Source organism: Scomber scombrus, chromosome 5 (genome assembly GCF_963691925.1).
Source record: "Scomber scombrus chromosome 5, fScoSco1.1, whole genome shotgun sequence".
NCBI lineage: Eukaryota > Metazoa > Chordata > Actinopteri > Scombriformes > Scombridae > Scomber > Scomber scombrus.
In genome coordinates this window covers 9311329-9333846 of record NC_084974.1, presented here as the reverse complement: position 1 = coordinate 9333846, position 22518 = coordinate 9311329, and the positions used below count along the sequence as shown (strand labels likewise).

Sequence of the window (22518 nt, the reverse complement as noted above, 5' to 3'; positions counted from 1 at the left end):
TCTTGCTCTTTTCTTGTCTCCACAGCATTCCTGCGCCATGTCTGTAGAAACCAAAACATTTTCCTCTGGTCTCATTTTCACCTTTTTACACTTTTCACGTTAACCAACCTCTTAAAGTCTCTGTAAGACATGCACTTTATTGCCATTAATGTGCAGGTAATTTTACATGTTTGAAAAATTAAAGTGTTTTTCTGTAAAAGTCAAGCTGTCAATGTGATGAGAAATGTGGTACGTTCAATGCCATTTATTATATCCACACTGTAGCATACTTGAAAGCTCAGGCAATAATATTGAATACTAGGTACTTGGTGGTTCAAGTGCAACTAGGTGTAGTTTAATTCATAATCGATATTAAAGTATTTACTAAATATTAGACTTTCTTACACTTCCTCTTAGCCTCTTCTGACGGTGCAAGGCTCCCGTCCCAAGCGCTCCTTCTCCTTCACTTTCCATCCAGACATCCAAAATCACAGGCTGTGCTAAAGTTGAAAGAAGAAAAAGCGTGCTGCAAATATATATTAAGAAGACAAGCCTTAGTGTCATCCAGTATGTAAGGTAATAATTATTCAAACCCACCCACACTCTATCAGCTGCTGTAACTTTGGTGATTGTGACTTAGTAGTTAGCACTGTCACCTTGCAGCACAGGAAGGTGCTGGGTTCAGAGCCCGGCCATCTGAATGGAGTGTTTCTTTGTGATGTTTGCACATTTTCTTTTCTAGCCTGGTCCGGGTGGTCCACTTTCCTCATACTCCAAAACATGTTAGGCATCACGAATACTCCCGACTTTGCCCCTGACTGCTACTATAAACGCCACAGATGTTGTTCATCAAAACAGATTATACAACATTTGATGCTTCAGGGAAGAAGTGCTGCATTTACAGGTGCTGTAAATGAACCAACCCTTCCAACCACAAGGCTCTCTAAAGTCGATAATAAGACTTTTATTGTTCAGTGTGTCCCTACAGCATCAAACCAGCTTACACTTCAGCATCAGACCAATATACTCTGTCAAAATCATGCTGCTCAGAAACCAGAACTTTCTTCAGGCTATGAAGGAGGCTTCATACAGTCAGCTGAAGGCCACTCTTCCAGAGAATCAGATGAAAAATGAGAGCAATATCTCCACACATCATTTGACCCACTTCCAACCCGTGTTAGTGCATCCACACTGAAATGAGTGGGTGGATTTCCATCTCTTCTCCCCATCATTTATTTCATTTTGTTGAGCTCTAATAATGAAAATGCGTGACAATAATGACACTTCCTCACTCTGTTGCTAATGTTCTAATTCGTGGATGCCGGTGGACTGTGATTAGATTATTATATATTTTTTCATTGCATTATCTTTGATCCATATATTATTTTTTTCCGATTGATGAGCTGTCAGATTGTCAAGATGTTCTTGTGTCAACCCTCTCTCCTTAACTCTGCCAATTCTGTCATGCTGCTGGCCAGTTTTGACAGTATCTCCCCTCAATAACTCTTCTTCCTCTCGCTGGCTTTGATCAATAGTAGCACAGTCTGCCTCGTAAATCTCAGGCTTTATGTATGACTTTGATAAAGTAAACTGCTTAGCTCAGACGGTCGCAAGAAGACGCCAATCATTCTTCAGCAGTAAGGTGCTCAATCAAACTTATGTGATCTGTTAAATGGTATTAATAATCTCAAACCTTATTAATGTCATAAGAAAAACTGTCTAGATTCGATAGTAAGTCTAGATAGATAGTAATAATGTAATATAAAATCATGCCATGTCCACAGCCATGAGCAGCAGAGCCTTTATGTAAGCGTTTTGAAATACTCCTCTATCCTCATCCGTCAGGCCAGGATGTTCTGGCACCAGCACCTCTCAACAAGTATGTGTTGAATACTGAATTATTTTTTCATCTCAATGTCATGAGCTCGACAGAGCCGAAGAAACCTGAATATAGATGCGTGTTACTTGAACATTCGTCACGTCTCGGGTCATCCATGCATAGAGATAAAACTCTGTTCATTCTTATATGTACTCAGTGTTTCCCACAGAATTTAGAGAGACTATGGTAGGGTCTCAGTCCCCAGTCAATTTTATACATTTTTAAGTCAAATGCATCATTCTGGTGCACTCTGAGAGCAACATTAAGAGGTTATGTCTAGAATTGCTTTTGTGCTTTAGTAATTTAACTACTGGTTGAACGTTGATGACACAGCAAAAAGGTCACACCCACAAAGCACCGGAAAGAAATGTTACCAGTTAATAAATGTTTGAAACAAACTATCAAAAAGACTAATGTCCATATTTCAGCTCTGAAACAAAGAAAGCAGAAGTGATTATCTAAGTTCAACTAGTTAATTACTTATGAACATATAAAATACTGTTTCAGTAAATATCTTTTTCGACATTGTGTTTCTTCAAATAACTAAACTAACTGTCTTTGCTGATCAATAAAAGACTCGACTTCCAGATGTCTTAGAAGTGGATCAGGATCAGAGTTGATTTATTTTACAGATGGAAATAAAGAAGATCTCTCATTAAGCCTTTTTAAAATGAACCAACTAAAGCAGTATAATGCTGCTGCTGTGTTTTAAACAACATGCAGGTGTTTCATATTCAGTGGTTTGAGGCTGAGCTGCAGGGTTGAGTGGAAGTGTGTGGGGAAGTTTATTTGTGCGGTTGAACGTAGCTCCCTCTCTTCATTCACTCTCTACCTCTCGCGACCAGCTAACACAACAGCGTCCTGTAGCCTCTTACTGATGGAGCAACTCTGTCCCCCATTCAGTGTCCGGACCTTTTATACAGAACAGCGAGGCGGAATAAAGTAGTAATATTCCTGCATTGAACAGACTCTCTGAGAGCTACGCGACGAGAAGTGACAGCAAACTATAGCAGAGGCTAACGTTAACTGCTCCTCTCCTCTGTCTCAGTGGGGCAGAGCTGAACCCTCCGTGCAGCAGAGTCAGAGACGTTGGGAAATTGTCACAACTTCATTCAGTAATTCATCAATATAATCCACACAAAAGAAGAGTGTACAGACGTGTTCAGTTCACTGTGAAACTGTGGCGGCACATAGTAGACTATGGCGGACTGCCACAGTCTATAAGATTAATGGTAAACACTGGTTCAGGAATATTTTCATGCTGACTCAGACCTCTATTTTATTGTATTTTTTGTGCATAAAAGTCTGACATGAATGCATAGATGCATAAATAAGAGATATTTCACTAACCCTCATTACATCTAGATAACAAAAGATGTCAGTGTGCAATCCAGGTGTAAACTGGATTACTTTTCTTCCAAAGTGTTTAGAAATCGTTCTCTATTTTAAATTCTCTTTACTGTCGGTGTTTGAAAATGACGAGTAAAGACCTCAAACGATTTCCCTGACATCAACCTTCAGTAACATCAGAGCAAACTGCTGGTTAGCCAGAGTACACTTAATTCTGCATCGTCAGTGTTTACTAACTCGCTTTTTGTGCTTACGTACAGTCAACTCCTCAGCATTTCTCCCTTCATTCTCTTATTCTGTGAAGTTAAGCCGCTAACTGTGACCCCTTTCTATTTGTAGTTCTGGTAGTTAAGCAGGGGGGTAAGTGAGTTTCATTTTCCCGCTCAGTCCCACTGTCACCTTGTTGACTGATGTCCGACAGGCTCAGGAAATGGTTGCGTTTCATCTGTATCACAAATCACCTTCCTTCTACAAGCTGTCACTGACTGCTATAGCTGACTGGGCAATATGAGAGTGATTTGTGGCGGGACGGAGTCCGATTCGGGATTTAAAAGGAGCTGTGGGCTATAGGCCGTGGCCCATAATTCTTCGCCTCCCACCACACTACTGTTAATTTTGTCAGCTATTTTTAAATTTAGTTTTAGTCTTAGTCTTGTGTCAAACGCCCTTATTAGTTTTTGTTATATTCACCGTATGCTTTTTTTGTTTGTCACATTTTAGTTGACTAAAAGGCTTAGCATTAAAATCAGCATCTGATTTTAATCAAAAGAAAACCCAAAGTATTTTAGTCTAGTTTTACTCCATGAAACTCATTTTAGTCTTTTTATAGTCTTTTTTTAGTCTCTGAAAGCAGATTGACTGAAATGTTAATTAAAATGAATCTAGTCTAACCAATAGATTTCTTTTTAGTCTTTTTCTCACTCATCTCACAAGATATATGTTCTCATTACCTGATGAAGTACACATGTTGAATGATAAGGAATGCAACTTTGCTAAAGGTGCCTGGTCTGATACTCACAGAAATACATCCTGATATTGAACTGAAATGTTCTGATTTGCATATTTATAAAATGGGACCAAATATCCAGTCTTTTTCTTCCTAGCGTACTGTTGCTGTCATCAGAGAAAAACGTCAAGGTCGACACAGCAGATCACCCCAGACAGGAAGTTAGACACAGAATCAGCATAGAACTTCCGGTCAACTTCAAAAATAAAACAACCCGTGCAGACCACCGATCATATTTCAGCAACAAACGTAAATAAAACAGACAGATAAAAAGGCAGTTTTTCTACGTAGTCTACTGATCCACAGTAGAAGCACAAAAATCGAAGAAAATGACCAAATCAACTACATTTGAACAAGTTAACAAAATCGTACTGTTTAGTTGTTCTGCTACTGTTGTACTTACGGTAGTCTACAATGGCGGTTTGGATTTGATTGGGCTGCCGTAATTACTGTATTAACAGTGCAACTTAATTTAAAAGGTGGATTGCTTGCCCTGACTACACTCCGCTGCTGTAACTCTCCCTGTGGGGTAGTCCCGTTTTTCGTCAACATAAATGCGTGTTAATTTAGTCACATTCAGTGTTTAAGGACATTGGTGTCGTTTCATCATTGTCTCGTTTTAGTCATGGAAAAAAAACGGTCGTTGACAAATATATTTCGACTAGTCTAGTCTGACGAAATGAACACTACGCCACACTGACTTATGGAAGTGATTTACAGTAGGTGTTGGTCAGAGAGTATGTCGATAACTTACTGAACTACTTGCATTTGAGATTATGTGGACACATGCCAGACATATTTCTGTTGGGTAACACAGAGGCTTTGTGCATATAATTGTCCATTATTACATGCAATACCTTAAGACCACCAAAAGTACGTTCTTAAGGTCTTTTAATCTGACCAGTGATGAGAATTGCAACACAAAAATGTTGAAAAGTGAGCACGAAACTATATTTGGAAATGTATCAGCAAAGAAAGTCACTGCATTGACTGACGTGGAGCAACAGCTTGTAGAACTTGTGAAATGTTGGCTAAAAGAAAAGAGGTAAAGGTAGAAGCGAGTCGGTTTTTGTTTAACAAATGAGTAAATGCTGTTCTGTGTCTGGTGCTGGTCAGTGAGAGGTAATGTGCTATCAGGAAGTTTTAGATATCTTCTGACATCATGTCTTGAGAGGTTTATGGACAGATAATGAACTGTCAGCACATGATAGACTACAAATGATACAGCATGAATATTTTCACAATGCAGGTCAAGTAAACCAAAGTAAGTGGTTGCTCTTAGGTGTCATTTAGTGTGAATGAGTTGATCGACATGGCGGCCACAAATCTATGAGCTCAGTTTTTACAGTTTTATTGTAACTTAGTTGTCATTTCTGTTCTTTATGATACAGTCGGCTGTAAGCATTAAAATGTTGTGCAGCCTTTAACAGTTTACCATAATTGTGTGGGGCTGGCACTCTTACAGAGGTTGTTATTGAATGCTGGATATTGTAAGTAGGCTGCACTGTGGAGGAGTAAGTGCCACACATAATATTAAGGCAGTATTAAATTAAGCAGGAATAGTGGAGTGCTGCAGCTTCCCTGCTGGGATGTAATGTAATATAATGTAATATTGCTGCTTTTCCTCGATCCACCGCTTCTCCTTTCACTAAATAAACTTCATCTAACAGAAGCAGCCAGTGACTTGTTTTCCTCCTGCTTCACCTGAGCGGTTGAAGGAGTTATACTTTGTGCATTGTACATGCTCATTCACACACACACACATACACACACACATTATGTAGTTTACACCTGGCCGGTTAGGACATGCTTTCAGATTTTTGGTCCCCCAGGAAACTCGCTCGGCTTTGACTCCTGACAGGAGGGATTAAAGAAAGTGCCGTGAGGCTTAGCCTGCATTAGCGTGAATTTGGTATGTGTTTGTCTTGTTTTATTACCTGTGCACACCTCTTTATATGGTTGATAATCAGCTGTTATGTATCTGCAGGTCCAACACAGGGCACAAGTTGGCCTCATCAAATAATTTATAGTTTAATCTTTAAACGAAGATTCTTTAATATTCTGTACATGGATACACAATCTACACTGTTACTAATTGATATAATAAACTAATGACTGAATGACCAATTTATAAAACTATTCATTTACTGTTCTAAGCAGTGATGCTGCAGGTCCTACAGGAAGGTTTACTTTACTACTTTACAGAAAGCATCAACAGTGGTTTGTTTAGATTAAACAGAAAGAGAGATCTCTACTGTACGCTGGCTCTTTCATGACTCTATTTTAATGTTGCCAAGACTCTCTGTTCCCTCTATTGTGTCAGCATTCAACTGAGCTTTCAGTGCTGAGCCAGCTTTAACAGCTCTGATATAATGACTTTCCCATTGCTCGTTATAACGGCCTTTATCACCCATGTGTCACTAATCAACCCCCTTCACAGGCGTCTTCCGATGCCACTCGGTTCAGCCGAGTCTCCATGGTGCTTCATTACTCGGTATCCATTGCACATCTCAAAAAGCAATTCAGATCTTTTAAACATGACAAGCGGATCAGGAAGAGATTAAATGTAGATGCATTTGCAGTAGGCTAAATAGATTCTTCATCACGTCGAATCTATTCAATGTCTGCTTGTGTGACTGAGATGTTCATATCTAATGTAACATTTGTGCCCGCAGAATTCTAAAATGCAAACTTTTTAGCCTTTTTGTAAACCAAATTCTTGTGAGTCACTCCAGTTTCTGGCTTTGAAACCTCACTTAAACCTACTGTCATGTAGAGGTCTGCTTTTCCATTCATGTTTTTACCTCTTCGTTGGGTCATTCTATCATCATCATCATCCCTGCAGGACAAGATAATTAGTTAAATGTGGGAGCTTTGGACCAACATTGCCATTACCATCATTTGGCTCCAGAACACATATAATTATGTTAGAGTCATTTTCTTTTGCCTGCGCTCTTTTAATACGCAGAGATCAGTGCAGATATCAGGAACACGTCACAGTGGCCCTACAATAAACATGTTTAAAGCTTAGAATATCAAGAATCCAACAATACAGCTTAAAAAATCATTTGTCATTCTTAGCGAACTATTCCTCTAAGCAGTGGGTCAGCCTTCGGTCTTGTTCCTCTCTGCTGTTTGGCCTCTCCCTCACTTTTCTGGTCAGAGGGAGAAACAGTTTTCTGCTGGGAAACTGCTGAAGCATTTCCTCCCCTGCAGACTGTTTTTCCTCACTGTGCCTTTTGATTGGAGGAAATGAAGCAGCAGAAAAGGAGATGACAGCAGCCGTTCGAGGGTTTTTCATTCAGACTCATAACTCCTCTTTTCAACCTAAGTTCAGCCACCTTGTGACACATGCAAATGATTTTTTTTTAAAAAGCCTGCTTCTCCTGTGGTGGACAGCTTTAATTACTGCTTGATTTCACTTGTTAAATCTATTTCGGTCACAAAGGGGGAGCAGGGGGACATGCATGTAGATAACTAAAAGAGTGTTTAAAGGCATAAACAAACAGATTTAGTCATTAAAATCTGATGTGTAAGAAAACACGAGGAAACTGGTTGTTGTTTTTTTGTTTGTTTGTGCTCAGTGTTTTTCTATGTGAAGTTCATGTGTGTAACATAGTGAATCAGTGTGACAGTGCGGTCCATCCTTGTTGCGTCACATCCTTGTTGGCAAAATATGACTGATTGCAACTGCAGAGTCTATAATATAGTAACTCTCCATCTGTAGTAATTCTTCTACACAGCTATTAAGAAAAAAAATCTGTCACATTTGTCATACATTTGGTATTTATTAGAGACAGAAAACATGTTTCTGGTTGTCAGTTTCCAACTAATTTTACTGTTTGTTGGCTGGATGAGAGTCGCGTGCAGAGCATTGCTGATTCTTTAATTTAGCTTTGCCAATTCATTAATTCAAGATTTAATTGTCTCTGCAAGGGTCGTACTTAGCTGATGACTTTCTAGTGAGACATTATGCTGATGATAAAGAAAAAAGATTAATTGCAGCTTATCATTCAGTCCAGCCTGGAGAAGGGTTGTGGAATATTAACCGCAGTGTGAAGCCAAAAAAAAAGTGGATGATCCTCCCATATGAAGGTGAAAATCTGCAGCCTCTGTTCTGCTCTGTCTAATTATGATAATATTCCACATCAAATAGTTTTAATTAAAGGAGCTGTTTGATGTTTAACTCAATTGACGTAGCGGTGACGCGTGATACGTTCGACTCTGAGGACACATGCTGCTGCAACGCTGGCAGCAATAGAAGCTTTAGGAGGTAAACGTGTCACAACACAGACCACGAAAACCGCTTTTCTAACAGCATGGAGACACTGCTGCGAATACCGGTTTGAACGTTATAATTTGTCAACAAGTGACAACATGACAGCGCTCATCATGGGAGGAGTGGTTTAATCACACTCTTTGTTACCTGACATGTTATCAATCGATATTTAACTTTGGGGCTCCCAGTAGAAATGTTGACCTGATTTTGAAGAACTGAAATGTTTATTTGTCATGTTTATGTGAAGGAGAACAGGTGGAGCAGGTGTAGGAAACGTACTTGTTTGACTTTCATACACAAAAACCAACATACTGTCGTTTTAAATGTTAAATAGCCACAAACCAGCAAAAGGCTGAACTGACAAACAAATCAATCAACAGATGAATCAATAATGTATCACCAGGGAAACCATGCATTGTGTTGAATGCTTTGTACACAGATGATTACCTGATGAGGTGCTTGTGATGATTAATCTGTGGGCCAATCCATAGTTCCCATCATCATGTCATGAAACTACAAATTGGACAAGTGGAAATTTTGACCTGCAGATGGAAATTTTTGCGGGGGTTTTCCAGACAGGATTGAGCAACAAACTGAACCTCTAAAATCCTCCCCAAAGCCACAGAGTTTAGATTTTTATCTTTAATCTTATAATCTTTTTTTTTTTTTTTTTTTAATGTGTAATTTTTGAAGAAAAATGTTCAAAATCCTATGCTTTCAAAGCTGCGGTTTCCATTCACCTCACACTCATGATTTATTTAGCAGAATAACCAGACGAGCTAGCTATGCCTGTAGTCAAGCAGTGCCTGATCTGATCACTGTGCAAATCCCACAGACTGCTGTGTTGCTACTCGGTCAGGGCTGGGCAATACAGTAGTACACACAAATAAGATAAGGTGGTTATTGATAACACACTGGCGTGTAGTGTGTTTGACCAGTGGAAGGACATTAAATTGATTCTTTGCGTTTATCCAGTCTGTGCCTGTTTTTATTTGACAGTGCCTGAGATACAGCATTAACCGTGCCGGAGCTATATTCACTCACTGTGCTTATGATGTTTTGATAACAGGGCCTTCCAAGTGCTATATATTTTATAACCTTAAATGAAGCAAGATATAATTTATCAGTTTTGATGACGTTCGCTCCTGTGATGTGACACAGTCCAAACTTATCAGACATTATCGTCCCTCTGTATGAGGAAGAACATTAATCATATTCACAAATGAGAAAGCTTCATGTTCTCCTTTTAGTTTCGTTCTGCTATTCCTGTGCTTGGTACAAATGCTACTTCTTTAGATACAGTGCATCTCTGTTGTAGAATAGTTCTTTATTAATAAGGGTCAGAGTATAACACTGCAGTGTTTCCCACAGAATTTTTAGAGAAAATGGTGGTGAGGTCTCAGTCTGACCCTCTAGGGGGGTCAAATACATCATTCTGGTGCACTCTGAGAGCAACATTAAGAGGTTATATCTAGAATTTTTTTGTGTGCTTTAGTAATTTAACTATTGGTTGAACTGGTGATGACACACCCACAAAGCACAAGAAAGAAATTTTACCAGTTCATTTAATGTTCCAATCAAACAATCAAAAAAGACCAAGGGCCATATTCAACTAGTTAATTACTTATGAACATATAAAATACTGTTTCAGTAAAAACCTTTTTCTACATTGTGTTTCTTCAAATAACTAAACTAACTGTCTTTGCTGATCAATAAAAGACTTGACTTCCAGATGTCTTAGAAGTGGATCAGGATCAGAGTTGATTTATTTTACAGATGGAAATAAATAAGATCTCTCATTAAGCCTTTTTAAAATGAACCAACTAAAGCAGTATAATGCTGCTGCTGTGTTTTAAACAGCATGCAGGTGTTTCATATTCAGAGGTTTGAGGCTGAGCTGCAGGGTTGAGTGGAGGTGTGTGGGGAAGTTTAATTGTGCTGTTGAACGGAACCACTGTGAAACAATCAGAAAATAACGTGTTATTGACCTGATTCACCGACTTTCTCACTGTCATCGCTCCCTCTCTTCATTCACTCTCTACCTCACTCGACCAGCTAACGCAACAGGGTCCTGTAGCCTCTTACTGACGAAGCAACTCTGTCCACCTATTCAGTGTTCGGACCTTTTATACAGAACAGCGAGGCGGAATAAAGTAGTAATATTCTTGCATTGAACAGACTCTCTGAGAGCTACGCGACGAGAAGTGACAGCAAACTAGCAGAGGCTAACTTTAACTGCTCCTCTCCTCTGTCTCAGTGGGGCAGAGCTGAACCCTCCGCGCAGCAGAGTCAGAGACAGTAGAAAGTTGTCACAACTTCATTCAGTAATTTAATAATATAATCCACACAAAAGAAGATAACGTCTACGATATACGTTGATATGTCTTAAAAACTCAATATACCGCTCAGCCCTAAAACAATGTAACGTTTTGGAGAGTGTACAGACATGTTCAGCTCACTGTGACACTGTGGCGGCCCACCATAGTCTAATTTGTGCTGCTATATAATTAATAGGAAACTCTGCACTGAACACTTTTTATTTTAAGCTACAGAGCAGCGTTGTACACAGCCTGTCAAAGACCCTTGTAGTCCTGCTGGGGTGGGCCAGGTTCATTATACCCCCTGGGTCAGGCCCGCCCTCCACAGAGCACTTTTACTAATAACAGGAAACATGGCCACTGCAGCAGATGCTAATGAGCAGCTGCCCAGAGCCTGAGACAGCCTGATTACAGCAGGAAGAGTGTAGTTAACATACAGAACTGCTCTGAAACATCAGACGTGACCTAGCCATATGTTTGTTAGCCGTGCTTCAAAATCTGAAAAGAAAAGAGGAATAATAACACCAGCTCAAACACAGAACTGTGTTTATACACTTTTAATGGTGTTTGTTTGTCAGCAGAGATTGTTAACCCGGCCATTAATTATGCACAGTGTATGCTTTGATAGGAGATTCACTTTCAGCCCCAGATTGAACTGAGATGAGTGCCTCGCAGCTGCAGCAGCAGCACAACAGGCTCCGTCATGTCCCTGGAGAGAGGGGTAAACTTGTGATAACAGTCAGCACTGTTGTAATATCATTATTGTTATTATAGCTGATTGCAGAGTCTCAGTGCTGAATCAGGAGTAGCTCAAAGAGAGGAATGAGATATAACCGATTATTCACACTCCATAGCCAGCATGGCACTTCCGACCACGGTCGCAGCGACAGCATTCGACAGGCTCAGGAGGCATGTCGGGTTTTTCAAAAGTATTACTGTTCTGCTGCTCCTCCACATTAAGAGGGGCTGCTTGGGGCCGGGTTGGATGCCACCCTGGTACCTCCCTGTTTAGATGTGTGAGATTAAGTCTAGATCGATGTTTCAAGTTAAATTTTACAGGATGCAGCTGAACTTTCACCAGCCTAAAATTTTGAAATAAAGTGCTGAATGATGCAAAGACCTTCAGCATTTAGAGTGGTCTGTTGCAGCATACAGAGCAGCATTAATTTCTCTTTTATGCCTGTTGGCCCAGATATTTAGTGGCACTGATGTATTCATGGTCACTGTAATTTAATGTGATGTTTAATAGATAGTTGGTTCACAGAGGCCTTTTCAATTTAATTTTTCTTTTTTTTATCCCCTTGATCATATTGATGTAAACTAGCAGCCTCAGTTGTCATTGGAAACAGCAAGTGGAAAACAAGGTCTGGGCTTTATTTCAAAAACATGTTCGTTCTCTAGCTAGCATGTGTTTTCTATCAAAGTGCCAGACATCTTTCTCCAGTGACTTTTGGCTTTTGGCAACATGGATTGTCAACTTTAGTATTTGTATATTAAATTTCTGTTCACAACAATTAGTAACTTGCATCAACATTCATACTAACGGTTCATATGTTGTTTTGTTTTTCTTCGTCTTCCAGTCTCCTCCGTAGTCAGTGGGATGTTAGAGCTCTGGAAGCAGGACTGACTGAAGGAGCATGGTCAAACACCAACCCCTCCAAGTCTATGAGCGCCAGCTGTGTTTGTCATGTATCACCGGGATCTACGGTTGCCGCTGGAAACGCTATCAACGTTCCCATGATGACACCACCAAGGTAAGGAGGTGGTGGTGTAGGGGGTGAAAACCACATTTGTGAGTGATTCAACAGACAGAAATGCTGTACATCTGGCTGTCAGTCAGCAGCCTCTTTCACACATGCACTGCAACCCTCGAGTTATCCGGACATTACCTGAAGGAGCTGTAATCTGAATCCGCTTGGCCGGACATTAAAAGGACTTTACCCTGCCAGCTCCCCAGTACATAGTCCATGTAATATCCAATTGAGGCCATGTGTAAATACAGCAGGTCATATTCTGGAGAATGGGTGTGTTGAAGACGTTTCTATCATGTAGCTGCTGCTGGATAAATTGTTTTGACTGGGCCTGAAATTAAAGCAGTGCAAGATAAATGTGTATGATGGTCAGTATGTAATGTACATGTTCAGCAGTACAGAATGACATTAAACTGACCCTGCAGCATAATATCAGTCACATCTGACTCGCATGTACAGCAGGTGTTTCCGTTTCTTTTGGATTATTAAATGTGAGTCAGCTTAATTTTACATTTAGTATATAGAACACATTTTCACTGAAATAAAAACCCCTTTTAATTGTTTGTAAGGGCTCTAACCTCAACACTGGTTTAACAAAGCAGAAGGTAACTGTCCTTGTTGTGATTGATTGTGTCACACTCTGACATCTCATAATAAAAAGCTATTTTTGCAAACACCTGCACACACTCATTTGTGCACGTGGGCTCACGTCAGGCAGTAGAGAATAAGACCCGATCGTCCCTTTCTCTATGTATCATCTTCTCAAGGTCGTCTTGCATGATAACTGCACAGCTGTCCTGTGAGAGATCGATGCAGAATATTCAGCTCTTTGATAGCAGTCCTTTTTAACATGGATTTTATTGAGGTTACAGTCATCCTTGCACATTTTTTTCATGAACATCCTCCAATGAAAAAACAGACTTGCCAACTACATTTTGACAAAAACGTGTCTATAAAAATGAAGTCATTCTTTTTCTTTTTTGTCTGCTGTATTTAAAAGCTATTATTATAAGTGGCTGTTGATTTAATGTGAGTGTTCTTACACCTCAGAATAACAAGATGGCTGTGTAGGTAGTGGGTAATGTTTAAAGGTACTCCACTTAGGGGGGGAAAAGGCTATAGCATGTTACAGTCTGTGGTAACATCCATTACAGTGTGCACTCACACCTCATGGTCTCTAGATAACCTACACTGATAATGTTTGTCTGTCAAGATTGATTTACAAAGAACAATTATCTTTGAGGAAAAATGTCCTTGCTGGCTTGTCATCTATTCAATAACCTTTAGATTTTTCACATAGAGCTTCATATGACATTATAATACTCTACTGTTCCCAGTTGTCTGTCAGCTCTAACATCCATTTTTAATTAGTTCAACCATATTTTGTAATAAATGGTACCCATCAAATGTTTTTTGTGAGTGGTTGTGTAGAGCCACAAGCTCAGCAGTTGTTTAGTGCTGAGATCAAACACTAAACAGAGTATTCTATATGCTGTATAGATACATTTATCATAGCCTGAAAAGACAAACTTGGCATCCATCTGATTTTTGAACATTCAAATGTGTACCTATAGATGATTAAATGCTACAAAAAGCCGTTTTAATGGTAGTTTTACCATTCAAAACATATTGTTAGACTTAAAAATCAAAATGTACTACCAGAACAGTTACATTTAACTCTCAACCAAAGAACAATAATGCTTTTTTTCTAATATTATTTTCTAGCACATGCCAGAATAAATATGATGAGTCATGTGTCCTGACCTTCCCCTTTATCTCCTCTTCAGTATTTAGCAAGGACACACAGGTTGTGTTGCTGCAACAAACTCAAATACGCACCGTGTGTGTGTGTGTGTGTGTGTGTGTGTGTGTGTGTGTGTGTGTGTGTGTGTGTGTGTGTGTGTGTGTGTGTGTGTGTGTGTGTGTGTGTGTGTGTGTGTGTGTGTGTGTGTGTGTGTGTGTGTGTGTGTGTGTGTGTGTGTGTGTGTGTGTGTGTGTGTGTGTGTGTGTGTTGGGGTTGGATAATTTATTTATGCTCACATACCAAACTGTAGACAAGCAGAAGCTCAGGACACAGACAATAGATTCATGCCATTCAGCACACACACATCCATCCATGACAATATATGGCCTGCATTAAATCTACATTAGGCATGTAAACAAATGGGCGCAAATAACACAGATATGGAAGGATGGTTATATCTGATAGCTCTCAAACCATATAAAAGCACTGGAGAACAAAATAAAGAGATATTGATCTCCTCCCACCCCTCCTGTTTGCAGGAAACTGGACACCGTTTAGCTATGTTTCCTGTTGCAAGTGGTTGTATTTCAGGCCAACTTATAGGATAGTGCCAAGTCAGCATACTTTGTTCGCAGCGCTCATCCTTTGTTTGGGACAGCGCTCGTCTTGACTCCAGCATTAGAAGCAAACAGTCAGTTGCATGTCCACGTCAATTTCAGTTGAGCCAGGAAGAGGATATTTTTCCCCTTGACGTTCCCGCTTTTGTGATGAGCCGAGAGAACTGAAAACAGAAGGAGCCAAAATCATCCCGTTGACAATGATTACAAATATAAACCATTATAGAGTGGCGCCTTGTTTGGGTGCTGTCAAACTGTAGCGAATAGAGAGAGGAAAGATGTGCTTACTAGGGGTGCGAATCACCACAGGTTGCATGATACGATATTATCACGATAATTGTGATATTCTTGCGATTTTAAACAAATTGTGATGTGCTGCGATATATTGCAATTCATTACCTTTTTTCAACTGCAAATTATGTCCCCAAAGGAAAACCATCTCCTGCACACTGACTGTCACTTCTGCCGACCTCACCAGAAAAAGGATTGAAAAAGTAATTGATTTTATTATTCTGGTACCAAAAACTTAGATTTTCATTTGCAATTTACATAATAAAAGATTGATACTTGGCGTCCATGTATCGATACAATATTGCCACGCAAATTATCGCGATACTATACTGTATCGATTTTTCCCCCCGCCACTAGTGCTAACTTTTTATTCTTGTGTTAGTTTGTATTGTATTTGGTTTGATATAAGTTTTAAGTTTTGAGCATGTTTTTGTAGTTTGAACCTCTGTAGTCTGAAGTCTATTTTTTGACATTTGGAACAAATTTGACCAGTTCAGCTTAAGAGCAAATGGAAATGAAAAGTTTGGACTCTTACGGTTAATTGTTTTCTGTTCAGGTGCTTATTTTGGGCAAACACACAGTACCAGTCAACAGTTTGGACTATTTTCTTAACCTTCGTTAGCTTTGTATGCCTCAAACTCAAAGAGCGTCCCTTTGCATTGAGAAACGCCTCCTAATATGATGTCATATAAGACTGCATCTGAAACGATCCCAGTAAACAAACTGTGACCAATCAAGGGCAGGTATCAGCTACATGTAACTGGAACTGAGTGAATCACAGAGGCGTGAGAACCAAGAATCTCATGTTGAAACAACATGAGATGACAAGACTCATTCACAGGTGGACTGTGATATTTCTGTCCTTTTTTCCCCTCTTTGTTCACTGTAATGAGCCGTTCAGGTTGACTGAGAGTCTCGCTGAAGCTGCTTCTGTATGTGTTCAAGGTGCTCTGTGGGAAGACGGCCCACGTCACGCAGTGCAAGCTGATCTGGCCTCTCAGTAATAATTGAAAGTATTTCCATTTTAGCCAGTCTTTACCATTCAGTCACACAAAGGCTTCAAAAATAGACGCAACGCCGCTCTGCCTTCATTTGTCTCTGTAAGACAACACAATTGGCTAACAGTAGCAGTTATAGTCAGCTGCAGAAATGAGGATAACTCCACAAATGTTTCCATTTACTTCATGAACTAAACTTTAAATTATCAAAAGGAAAAAGAATAAGCAGAATTTAAATCAAATAACTGTTGTACAGATGTTGATCATCAAGTTTTTGTTCTTTGTTGGACTTAAAAGCCCAATATGTAACTTTCATTTTCATATGTAATTTTCACATGAAAATAACTAGAAACAGCTAGACCTACATTATGTTATATATTTTGTAATATATATTTTGTTGTGTGTTAACCCATTATCCCAAATGTTTCCAACAATGTTCAAACCCAGAGAAAATGTATCATTTTTAATCAAGGTAACGATCTATTTCATTTGTTTGGCAGTCAGTGGTATCATAACCTATTTGTGCATATGATAGAGTTATGGTTGTAAGTCAGATTCAGCTATGAACTGCAATAAGCCATTGTATCCAGGTTTAAGTCACATTTTACGATTATAAACTTTTCAGATCTTTCTAGATCTTTGTCTGTTTGTGTTGGAGAGGAGGAGACCTCCGAGGATAAAAACTTCCTGAATGATGGAACACTGAAGGAATCCTAATCATGAGAAGCTCACTGCAATATCGGCAATGATTGATTGAGAGACCACTAGTTGCAAAAATGTCCACATTGTGCTTTTACAACATGATTTCAGTTTTTTGACTTGTGAATTCTAGTCATTTCTAAAGGACATACGTATTTTTTCCTTTTTTCTTTTTTTGTCCTGCATTTGTGTGCCTGATCACATACTTGCCCATTCTTTTCCCCCTGGCTGTCAGACTGAAAGGTCATAAACTTCAATATGTCAAATATGAAGTGACTCACATGAAGATGAGGCTGAGGGTGTTAGGTCTAATCATGTCTTTAAGGGAATTACATTACCCTACTATTCGTATTTCAAACCTAGTTTTAACAAATGATCCGTTTTCGATTTCCTCTGAATGCTTTTTGCTTTTGTTAACATGGTGTGTGTGTGTGTGTGTGTAGAGAGATTGTGTTAAAAAAGCAAAGAGTTTGGTTGTTCTGGATTTTCTCTTGACGGACCTCTTCCTTAACTGCTATCAGTGACTGAAGCTACAGGCAGTTATATCTACAGGCTGCATGAACCAGATCATATAGCCAAAATAAATCTGCTCTAGGTTTAATTTTAAAATACTTACAACTTAATGTGTGTTTGATGTTGATTTGAGCTCTGTCTTCGCCCCACCCAAAACATCAGGTCATCTTCAACAGTACTGTCAGAGGACAGTAGTCACACAGTATTTCTAAATTATTCATAGATTTTTAATATGGGAGTTGTCCTGATATAAAAACACTGCTGGAAAAAAGGTCACCCCATTTTTTTCTTCTTGGATTTTAACTCTCCTAAAGTGATATTAACAATTAGAATCAATTTGATATGTGGGATTTCTGTCAGCTTTGTGTTCCTAATCAAAACCTCTTAACTTGTGGACCCTCTTATGATTTGTGAGAAGTCCCTTTACATGAAATAACAAACAAATCATGAACATTGGAAATTAAAATGCTTAATCTGTTGCTGAAAACCTGCAGTAGGCTGAGGTAGAGGTGTTCCTGAAGGTTTGGTTATATTTTTAGATGACATGGTCTCCTGGAGGGGAGGACTGACCTCATACTGTGGTGAAATCTCCAGGGCATCTGTTATCTTTATTCCTCTGTAATTTTATCACATTTGGATATGTAAATTAAAAGATGTTTCATAAGTGAGAGAAAAAAACATAATGAGTACATAACACCTCTTTTTTTTCCTTTTTTTTTTTTTACCACACCCTTATTTGTTATGCAGCTCAAAAGAAAAGCCTTTTGGCAGACAAAAATTCAGTTGACAATATAAGTGTCTTAATGATTAATTCATGATTATCCACAGATCTAATAGCTTTTATGAATAAACCTCCCTTGAAGCTTTTTCCTGGAGTTTTCAAATCTACAGTAGTGTAATTATACAAAAACTGGTTCATGTTGAAGTGTGTTAAAAATAAGATTCCCCTCTGATTCCTTTCTCTAAGCTCCTGTGAGCCTCCTCTCTCCTCACTCCTCCACCTGTTACGCTCGAGTGCTCTGCTAACTAAGATAATATCTGAACAGAGATTATATTGTATCTGCTATAATTATAAATATAAGCTACTTCCTGGTGTGTGGCTGTTCAGGCTTGTGATGCTGAAGGTTCTGTATTTATACTACACTGAATGTCACGTGGAGACACCCTCACACCTGTGCAGTCAAAGAGTACGATCAGGGTGGTCGGAAATGTATTGTGTACCTTTTTTTAAAGAGGTAACACTACAAGCAGTAAATGCAAAACATACACAAATGAAATAGGTAGAATTATATACCCTACATCATCTCTGCAGTTTCTGGACTAACTGGCTGACTGCCACTGCCTGCCATCACATAAGTCTAATCCTTAGTCCAGTTTTAGAGACCGTGTTGACCTTGCAAGAGGGGTAAACAACAACCACAAATACTCTCAGCAGAGCAGTGATCATATTTAGGGGGGTTTAAAAGGGACATGTGAGGGCATTATTTCCTGTTGAAATGTCTGCACATTATACACTGGAAAATAAGCAACTTTTTTTCAATGAAACAGATGGACTTTTATTTCTGTAATTGTTTTTATTTTAGAGTAATGGGGAATATGTTTAAAATGTTAGAAAAAATGGAGGTTCGGCTCAGTATTTGGAATGTCTTTGTCATATTTTTCTACTCTAATGAGCATGTTCCTCGCATTTTGCACACATTTTTTACACTGTGTGAATTGGTGGTATAGCTGCATTGCAAAGCAGTGCAGCACACCGTGTGTGAAATGCCAGGGACTTAACGGGATACGCTCAGGAATGTGACAAGGGACTGAGGTGTCAAGTCCAGTGAAGATGGAGGCAGAGAGAGAGAGAGAGAGATAGAGAGAGAGGCATGTGAGGCTGCCTCAGCAGAAGCAGCACTGTCAGCAAAAGAATAACAGCTAAAGCAGCTCTGTTTGTTTTTCCACTAAATGGAGCTGAAAAAAATGATTTCCTTCGTTTACAAGCGTTTTAAAAGCTTATTCACACACGTTTTTGTTCTTTCTGTCTGGATTCATATTTGACAGCAGTTTGTTTCGGGACCATCCCACGCTTTTCTCTCTCCACAATGTTGGCATGTTAGATGGCAGCACATTGAGTCAAGCTGGGTTACCCAGTTGATTGTGTTGTTTAATTGTGTGATGTCTATATAGCAGCAGAAATAAAGCCCTACCCTGCCTGTTCCTGTAAATCTCCACCATCAATGATTTACCATGTGTATTAGTTTTTGTCTATTTAGGTTCAGGACATTTCATTACTGCTGTGAATTCTTTACATTAGATGCAAAACTTAAAGTAAATAAATAAATACATGCTAATTTAGTAAATAATAATAAATGAGTCTTATTTACAAGTGTTTTAAGTTTATGCGTTATGCTACTGACATTTCCAGCATCTGTCAGTAGTTTGTCAATACAGTATTACAGTATTTATCTCCTCTCTGATGACTAATGTTGGTCAGTCTGTACTGTAACACACACATAAACTCAGAATAAGAAGCACACAATCTGCCGAGTACAAAAAGTTGTGACATTGGTGTAGAGATGTTTACAGTGTGTCACAGTACAGGGTGATGTACTGTACACGGTACAAGGACAAGTTCTTCATGTACTTGTCCTTGTATCTGCCAGCTCATACCCAAACATGCTTAATTAGCTGTCCTTGTCAATTCACTTCATACTGTAGTCCCACAGAATAATCCTCTGATAGGAATGTGTGCAGTTGTTGTTATTATAATGTAAATCAACATGCTTGCCTCTGTGATTTACAGTGTGTGCTGTTGTTAAGGGTGTCAGAGTAAACTAGAGATGGCTCATATACTGTGGTTACATTTGTAGGTTTGAATTTTTTAATAAAATAGATTTACGCAGCTACACAGCAATACATAATTTGTCTTGTGAGTCTAGGTGTGTGAAAGTATTTTGTATCACTTCTGCTGAACACTGCATCCTAGTTTCATACTTAGTTCTTGGTTGACTTGCAAATCAGATGTAAATCAAAATAGATAATAATAAATAATAATTTTGCAATATGTGTTAATGTTTTATTTTGTGTGCTGTATTTGAGTAAGTAAGCAAGCATGTGTTTGTCCACGTATGCATGTACTGTGGAGTAAGAGAAGCCGCTGAGTATGAATAATAACCATCATATGGTTATGACACTATAGTGCAGCCCAGATCCTGTTTGACTTATTGAAGCGCGCTTGAAAGGAAAAGGGATAGCACACATATTGTTCAGTCATTAGCAGTTGCCCTTAAAGGGAAAAGTGGGGCAAATGAATATCAGAAAACCTCTGTAACCATTATAGAATCACCATTACTGAGCAGTGACCTACTGCTACAGTCTCCTTTATTACCATGTTTGGTACGTTTGCTTTTATGTTTGTTTACATTAAATACATAATCAGTGTTGACACCCACATATGGATTTGATTTGATTTATTTTTTTAGTATTTAAACTGTGCAATAAGATCACTAGCACTCTCTCTCTGTCGCTCTCTCTCTGTCTCATACTGTATTCATAATTATTTCAGAAACCCTCTTCCCCTTTAACACTGTGCTGTAAACTATTTTTTTAATCAATAAGCCTGTATAATAAATCTATAATCGGCTTCCTTCAATCATACTGGACTGGACCTGCTGTGAGTTGATAAGAGGCAGAAAAATACAAAGCAGAAAGTCATTGACGAGAACTGCAAAGTAAATTTCATGTGGAAAATAATATTATTGCGATGCTGCACGCTTATGTTTTTCGATACACAGTTCCTGTAAAGTGGCAATGAGCACTTTTTTACTAACTTAATCAACATTGATGTAACTGATTTCTTTGTCTTTCACCTTTACAGAAAAAGTTGTCTTCTGTATCTCTGCATCTGCTTTTCATGATGTAAAATCACTGGCGCAGTTTTCGCTGACGCAGCGATGAGTCAGCAACATCAAAATCAATTTCAAACCATTTTTACTGTTTTTAGAAGTCCCTCTTTTTCATCATTTTGTCAGAGCAAACCCTCGCTGTGGCCCAACAGTAAAGTAGGATAAACTCTGTTTGACTCTTTAGTCCCTACAAAGACCTGCTAATCCTTAAATACGTTTTATTTATAGCATTTATAGCTCAGAGTTGCAGAGATCAAATGTGGAAAAAGAGGATTTTGGGAATGTATCCTTTTATGTTTGAAAATGAGTGTTTACATGCTGCAATGAATTATGACTTGATCTGTTTGATTCTTCTATTTTGAGCAATGCAGTTTGGTGTACAAGGCTTTTACTCTGGCATATCTCTATGACTCCCCTCCTTCCTCATATTTCTGGTTTAGGAAGCAAATTTGTTGACAGTTTTTAAAATATATTTAATCTCAACCATGTGGCTGTCTGGACTGCATTACTCTACAGCGCCCACAGAAAGGGCCCTTGATGGTTTTGAAAATCACTTCAATATTTACTTTTTTAATTATGGCTCAGCAGCACATAATTCAATTTGAATGAAATCTAATTCAACTGCTCTGAATCTCACCATGGTGAACTCCTCCTCTTTGTCTTCTGTGATTTCTCCGAGGGGCGAACAGCATGAGACTGTTCAGAGTAATTATCAGAACAAAGCACAGGTGATTGTTTGGACGCTCGGCTCTTGACTCACTGAGTTTGTGTCGTTCTGATAGATTTCTGTTGCCGCACTGTCAATCCATGGCACTGTGTCTGAATAAAATGCCTGCCATGCAGAATGGTAATGTAATGTCATTGGGGCAGGCCAAGTCATGTCCGTCTGGAAAAGCTCTGCAGCTGAGTGAGCTGGAAAGATCAGACCTAACATGGTGCTAAAATCAAGTTATTCTTCAAAACTGATTTTGTGTGTGTGTGTATGTTTTAAAAGACGTTTATGTACTTATCTGCACTTGAGTAAAAAATAGAAAGTCAGAACCAGACTCATTTAAGTAAAACATATAACAGATGTTGTTTTTATTGATTCAGAGCAAGTAGAAAGATGATGGTTACACTTGTCATTAGGATGCAGTTTTTGTCATGTGCATAAAAGTAATCATAAGAAATGGGGTTTAAGTCCATATGTACATTAATGTGATAT

At 38.9% G+C, this 22518-nt stretch overlaps 1 protein-coding gene across 1 annotated transcript in view; it reads left to right on the top strand.

Annotated features, from left to right (window-relative positions):
* gdpd5b (glycerophosphodiester phosphodiesterase domain containing 5b) overlaps window positions 1-22518 on the top strand; it is a 50210-nt gene that overhangs the window by 6049 nt on the left and 21643 nt on the right. Inside the window, exon 2 of the mRNA XM_062419551.1 lies at window positions 12392-12565. Within this exon, the coding sequence (XP_062275535.1) occupies window positions 12449-12565 (117 nt within the window). The 5' untranslated portion in view covers window positions 12392-12448. The remainder of the gene's footprint in view (window positions 1-12391; window positions 12566-22518) is intronic.